The following is a 7,201-nucleotide window of genomic DNA, read 5'->3' as shown; positions in this document are numbered from 1 at the left end:
AAGGAAATAAGTTGTTTTCTTCTTACTAATTATTTCACAGTTAGCAGTATTCAACTTCCATTATCTTTGTGTTGAAACTGGCTTCATCTGCCAACTTTTGCAGGAAAACAAAGTTAAACAATTGTGTTTTTTAAAAAAAATTGTAAATTTTTGAGAAACTTTACGCAACAAAGAAAACAATTGAATCTGCAGATGTTTGTTTGTAAATCTATTTGAGAAACTTTTTTGACTTTGTTATTGTGTAAGAAGTGTAAGAATAACTGTTGTTCCTCCTCAAGTGTTTAGCATGACAAAGAAGCATACTGTATTGAATATTCATGAATAAAAATGAGAAAAATAACCGAATGAGCATCACAAGAAATTCAAATTTCCGACTCAAGATTATTAATTTGGAGAATAGAAGGCGAACAATTATACCGTTTGTAGCCTGAAGGTGTAGCTACTCGTTGAATAGAAAATTAATAATAAGAAAGTAGATGGAAAACGAGAATATGAAGTGGAAAAGAAAGGCTGATGTTACACCAGTAAAGCCTGCAGGATTGTCAAAGCTTTACCTCTGTGTCCATAAAAGAAATGTATCAGCGATTCTTTCCTGAATAGAAATATTTGAGGCACAAAGTCGTCCATGCGTGGCTTTGTGTGTATTTATGTGTTAGACAGCAATAAATTCAAACTAAATATGATCACAGCTCGGTTTCTAATAAGAGGAAGTTGGTCATGAATAAGAGAATAACAGCAGTTTAGAATATCCTCAAAAACATATGAGTAGTGGGATTAAACATGTTGTTGTGTGAGTTTGTGAAACGTACATTTAACACACGTTTTCAGTTCTTACAGTATTTTCCCAAGACGGATTAGTATCAGAGCTGTGACACACACACAGCAGGCATATCGTTTATGTACCCATAACAATCTGCATAGACATTTGGAATCTGTTAAACCTGCCAGAGCCAGGTTAAACCTGTTTTTAATGATGAACACAGCACCAAAGAACATATTTTCAAGCGTGCTGATCACTGTAAGATTTGTCTGTTTGGGTGATACACTTAATTATTCTGTCAAGTCGTTAAACCATGTGTTTAGTAAGAAGGAGTCTTTAAGCACTCTAAAGATGAAACATGCAGTAGATGTGACACCCATTAAAGCACCGAGGAGCTATTTTCTGTTATTTATTTCCTCCTGTTTAGAGCTGAGGGTGAGGGAAGTGGCTGAGGTGGCGCTGAGGGTATTTATGGTCTGTGAATACGTACTATTGTCATGTTAATGCAGTCGGACGCTTCTGATGATCCTCAAAGCGGGGTTATATTGTACGAGCCGGCTCCACGACTCCGCTGAATTTACATTTCTCCAGGAGACACGAGGGCAGAATGTGAGGATTACTAAACTGCATCTAAAAATCAATGTGGGGGTGAAACTCATGGCCGAATCAGCATAAGTAAAGAGCACGCGTTTGCTTTCTTATCTGCAGGAAAGGATGTATTTAAGAAGTGGGGTTGAACTTTTGCACTGGCCACAAACATCCTGCTTCTTGCACACGTTGAGCGTTGCTTTAATGTGTGTACTGGTCTTCACTTAAATCACTTCACATCATCAATTATTTTGCAGAGATGGGCAAAATCTCATTGACATCCATATTTAATTAGAGAAACCCTTAAGTCTTCCATGCTTTAAGCTTTATATCAGCATGGGAAACAGACTATACTTCACTCTCAGGCCGATTGCAGCTAAAATGTAGTATTCACTTGAACACAGCATGAATGTGAACAAATGTACTCACCACAAACTTGTATCTCACGTCACTGATGTGACACTGACTCATGGACTCCGTGGAGTCACTTAAACTGGCTCATGCTTAGTGTACATACAAATTTGTGACTCAGAGGAAATTGCGAAACACATAAGTGCTTTATGTTCAACAGCAGTAAATCTGCACTTTGGATATAACCTGCTTTTGCTAGAAGCATTCGGACGTCTCCACTTAAAAATAAAAATGTTTTTTAAAAATGCAGCTTAACAGGTGGTGAGATTTGGCAACTTGGACTCTGTGACTACCCGCAGATGCACTTGTACTGTGGACAAAAGAGGGGAAGAATGCCAGGGATGAATAACTGGTCTGTCTCTTTCATTGATTTCCCCTGAAAGCAGAGCGAAGGGAGGACTCCTGGAGGCTCCGCTGAAAAGACTTTTTCAACCCCAAATCCTGGGAAGGCGCAGGCTCTCTATGGGCGACAAATTTCTACAAAGAGCAAGTCAGACTGCTTGATTTGAATATGTTGGGCTTCTCGGTAAATAGTCTCTAATCTGAGCTACGGTTAACAAAAGATCTCCCAGTCATTTTCTGCTGCTCTATATCAAGCGATCACATCATGCTGTTGTTCTTTTCTCCACTTTCTTTCTGTCTTTCTGTCTCTGTTCTCGTAGTAATTTGCCTCTGCACTATACTTTTGCTCTGGTTTATGCTTTAAGATGCTTGTTTAAGAAAGGAGATGCACTTATGACTTCTAGTGACTAGCAGTTCTCTTGAATACCTACGTTGAATACACTTCCTGTAAGTCGCTTTGGATAAAAGCGTCTGCTAAATGACTGTAATGTAATGTAATGTAATGTCTTTGGTCACATCTCTACACCACACACACCACCTCCTCCTCCTCACACCAACCCTACCAGCAGCGTTTGCTCTGACAAATACCATAACATTATAACAACGTGAGTCACAGGAGGGGGCGTGGTCGTGCAGACGTAATGTAGGCGTCAGCATCTGACCCCCCCCACCACCTAAAGAAAAACTAAGCCTTGAGGACGGTCAGTGTCGGAAGCAGAACTCAGCAGAGGCGCTCAGGTGAAGCTGTCTCTGCGCTTGGATGAGACCGGAGGGACCATAGGGAGGGACGGGCAGAGCTGGAAGCACCGGAGCTCCGAGCTGGGTGCACGAAATGAAACCGGTGTCGAGTCGAGAGGCTTTGAGTTAAGAAAAAGGTAAGAGATCAGCGGGACTTGGTGGGATTCTCGGTCAGGAAGCAGAGCAGACAAAACTAAGACTGTCATTTTCAACACACACTGAACAAAAACATGACAGTGGCCGGAAAAACAGACGCTATATTTTGTATTTATATTGTATATGTATATATAGATATATTATATTATCATCGTCCAGCCTTTAAATATGCAATAATCACCACACCTGCGTCTTTCCTGTAGGCTGTAAATATCTCCGAGCTCTGATTCAGTCTTGAATACGCATTAACTAAAGTAAATATTAACATTATGTATCACGTTTAATAATTCAATATAATAAAGCAGTAGTTCAGAGATTCAACCCAGATAAACTCAGTTTCTGTACAGTAAGAAAGACAGTTTTTCAAGGTGATCTGTGTTTTTATGCTATAAATGCATTGGATGTGTTGTTCTAGTTTTATAAATGACAAGTAAAACATGTTTGTTTCTAAGGACACGAAGCAAAGATAATTATTAAATTAACATTTTTTTCTTATTTAAAACGTTCATTATTTATTGTTTTTTGTCTTGCAGATATTGCTGGGTGGAGTTTAAAGTTTAATCACCTCAATATATTTTTTATTGTGCAAATGTTGGTCCCTTTGAGTCATAACACTGTGACGATCAGAGGTTGTTTGTATGTGTGGGATGGATTGTGTATTTTCCAGAAGTGTTTTTGTCCCTCTGCCAGATGTTTTCCAGGTATTTTCTAATCACAGCTGTTTTTCTCCTTTGCAGTTACTGCTGCTGGCAGAGAAGAGGCATTTTTTTTTTTTTTTTGCTTTTTCAATTGGACCATTGTGCTCAGGCAGCTGCTCTTTCAATGTGGGATACAGTTTTGGTGCTTTCGCCAGGCTGAAATCCTCCAGGGTCAGGACCTCCCTCATGGCAGCCGTACTCCTCGGGCTGCTGCTCTTTGCGATGCAGTCTCCCCCCATCCCCTCCAGGCCCATGGCCGATGAGGGGCCACCTATACCTCCCACCTCGTCGCCCGCCGACAACGCCACCGGCCACCCGAACGGCACCCTCCAGCAGCTTCCTCAGATCATAATCATTGGCGTGAGGAAGGGGGGCACGCGGGCACTGATAGAGATGCTCAGTCTGCACAGTGCGGTGGCGGCGGCTCAGAACGAGGTGCACTTCTTCGACTGGGAGAGCCACTTTCAGAAGGGCTTGCCTTGGTATCTCAGCCAGATGCCGTACGCCTTCCCCGACCAGCTGACGGTAGAGAAGACGCCGGCCTACTTCACCTCCAGCAAAGTCCCCAAACGCATCCACCAGGTGAACCCTGACATCAAGCTGCTGCTCATCCTCAGAGACCCCACGGAGCGGGTGCTGTCGGACTACACCCAGGTCTTCTACAACCGCCTCCAGAAGCACAAGCTCTTCCAACCCATCGAGTCCGTTCTGGTGAAGGACGGCGAGATCAACCTGGGATACAAGGCTCTCAATCGAAGCCTGTACTATGTTCACATGCAGAACTGGCTGCGGTACTTCCCGCTGGAGAGCATCCACGTGGTGGACGGGGACGAGTTGATCAGGGACCCCTTCCCCGAGATGAAAAAGGTGGAGCGATTCTTAAAGCTGGAGCCCCAGATAAACGCTTCAAATTTCTACTTCAATAAAACAAAGGGATTTTACTGTTTGAGGGACCACGGGCGAGAACGGTGTTTACACGACTCCAAGGGCAGGGCTCACCCTCACGTGGCGCCCGCCATCCTGCAGAAACTCTACCAGTTCTTTCACGAACCCAACAAGAAGTTCTTTGAGCTGGTGGGCCGAACGTTCAACTGGAAATGAACGTCTGAGTCTCGTGGTTTGGCGTAGAGCCGCTTGGGGGATAATCTGTTTCCCTCACTAACAATGTAAATGAAGAGAAAACACTAATGTAAATTTAAACCAGGTCTATTTTTGTACTAGTATGTTTGTTACAGGAGTATGATCGAGCCAAATATCAGGGCGGACTGGTGCATGTTTGTTTTTGTTTTTCCTAGTCACACATGCATTTTCACTGTGTACTGTTATAAAAACTCACTACTGTTCAAAGACGTACAATGACATTCAGACTTTAGACTGCGCCAGTTAATGTATTGCATAAAGATAAGTACCAGGCAGTTTAATATTGTCATACCCTCACGTTCTGCTTCATATACTATGACACTATTGACGTCTAACTGCATTAAATGCTCTGAAGGACCTTTACCTGCTGCTATGATTTTCTCAGTCACGGGCCAGTTTTTCATTTTTTGTTCCTCAAAATGTTTCTTTATGTAAGACTTAAGATATAAAAATGCTCTGGGCATATCATATATTTGCCGATCATTGCGGTGTACTGTAAATAGTTTTTTCAAAAAGTGAAGAATTAATACTGTAATAAAGATGTATTTTATTTTTAGCACGTCTGATGTTTTTTTTTTTCTTCTTCTTTGATTATCTATTTTTATTCATCCATTATGTATCTGTCTGCTTTTGCAGTATGTCCTCAGATCTTTACAAGCAAAGAAGACTTGAGTCATGATTTCCGCTCAGTTAACAGGCATGAGCATGTGTCTGTGTATAGGCTGCACCCATCTCTGTGGATTACTGGAACACACTGTTTTCTGAATGCATTTACATTTATTGACAAGTTGTTTTGAACATACGTGCTGTTACATAAATCAACTGTCTTGAACTTCCTGTTTACTCCTCACCCTCTGTCAGCCTGGTGTCGACCACTACGAAATATTTGAAACAAATAGTTGAGCTGCTGGGAAGCTGGCTTAACTCCCGTCCTCCAACCACAAATACTTGCTTTACTGTGGGTTTTTTAAACAAATATTTAGAGTAACTTTTACTATGATAAATTAGGATACGGGCATTGAGAGTGGGCAGATAGGTAAAGTCAGATTCAAGCACAATCCGAACCATGAGAAATCAAAAGATGAAGTTGTTTATGCCCAAGGGCGCGATCTTCTTACTCAGTTTTTTTTTTTTAGAGAGGGATTATTTATTCAAATCTTATTGCTACTTTGAAAACATCAGCAGCACCGTCTCAAAGACATTAAGCTCCAAAAAAAAAAACCTACAGTGGCTGTTTCATATTTGAATGTGGCCTAGATTAACTCGGGGGGCTTACTGGGACTCTGCAGACAAGATGTTAACCTCATTGCCCCTTAAATGCAGACCAAAGCAATATTTCTTTCTTTCTGTCTCTCTTGTTCTTTTTGCCCTCAGAGAGCAGGAATGCTTTTCCTTGATCTGCCTGCAGTTAGTTAGTTTTTAATAGTGACAGTGTTGAGTAAGACTATCAACGACCATAAGCAGAACAGGTTTGGCTGCAGGCACGTGAAAGGTTGATATCTGCTGTAAGATTATCGGAAGGCTGCTTGCATCATTTGGATTGTGCAGCGATAACACACAACTGGCATGTTCTGCCTTTTGGTGCTGCTTTGAAGGCGTCAGGTCTCCAGATCAGAGCCGTCACATCTGGAGGAACTCAGAAAATGCAGTTTTCTTCACTTCAAATCAAGTATACAGAGAGGCAGCGTGGACGTCACGTTTTCTCTGGGTCGAACAAGGTCTGATGCAATTTCCAGTAAACCTGTTCTAATCTCAACACCAAATACTGCAAGGTCACTTATTTGAAGAGGAAGAGGAAGTAAACATACTTTGGAATAATGTTAGGCTTTAGAACTAGTGCTGGAAAGTACCTAAGTACTTTTTGTTGGGTACAGTTTTGAGGTATTTGTACTTTACTTTCTGCTTCTTTATTACTTCACCTACCTAAATTAATCAGTAGCCAAGGCCTCTTATTGTTTCTATTGTCTATGAGTTGTGATCAGATCTACTAAAGAGACATTTATGCACAATAAACGACAAAAATATGATCCCAGATTTTTCCAGCAGAACTTTATAAACTCCATCTTGAGTTACAGATTGCTGCTTTTAAAGTCTACCAAACACTTTGCAATACAAAGGCTGGATTTGAATCTCTGAAAAGTTATCACTGGAACAACTGTTTAATCTTTCATCGCAAGAAACCAGCAGGCGTTCTTCTTTTAAATGTCACTGGCCAATTTTAAATGTAAAGAATACATTTACATTTGATACTTTAAGTAAATTTCGCTACAACTACACTTATTTCACTTTAAGTAGGATTTTGAATGCAGTACATTTACTTGTAATTAGGTATTAGTACTTTTACTTAGTAAAGCTCTGCAAGCAAGTC

General features: G+C 41.1%; 1 protein-coding gene across 1 annotated transcript; it reads left to right on the top strand.

Moving 5' to 3' along the window:
* The first annotated feature begins 2,818 nt into the window (after positions 1-2,818).
* On the top strand, positions 2,819-5,348 carry hs3st1 (heparan sulfate (glucosamine) 3-O-sulfotransferase 1). Its single transcript, XM_054597863.1, has 2 exons — positions 2,819-2,976; positions 3,733-5,348. Exon 2 carries the CDS (start codon positions 3,880-3,882, stop codon positions 4,792-4,794), a length of 915 nt encoding a protein of 304 aa, XP_054453838.1. The 5' UTR covers positions 2,819-2,976; positions 3,733-3,879; the 3' UTR covers positions 4,795-5,348.
* Positions 5,349-7,201: the final 1,853 nt, after the last annotated feature.

This window comes from Anoplopoma fimbria, chromosome 4 (genome assembly GCF_027596085.1).
Source record: "Anoplopoma fimbria isolate UVic2021 breed Golden Eagle Sablefish chromosome 4, Afim_UVic_2022, whole genome shotgun sequence".
In the NCBI taxonomy this organism is placed as follows: domain Eukaryota; kingdom Metazoa; phylum Chordata; class Actinopteri; order Perciformes; family Anoplopomatidae; genus Anoplopoma; species Anoplopoma fimbria.
This window is presented reverse-complemented; position numbering and strand designations above follow the sequence as displayed.

What these genes read in the sequence shown, in the direction of transcription:
- hs3st1 (XM_054597863.1), top strand. Translation starts at nt 3,880, where the DNA reads ATGGCAGCCGTACTCCTCGGGCTGCTGCTCTTTGCGATGCAGTCTCCC.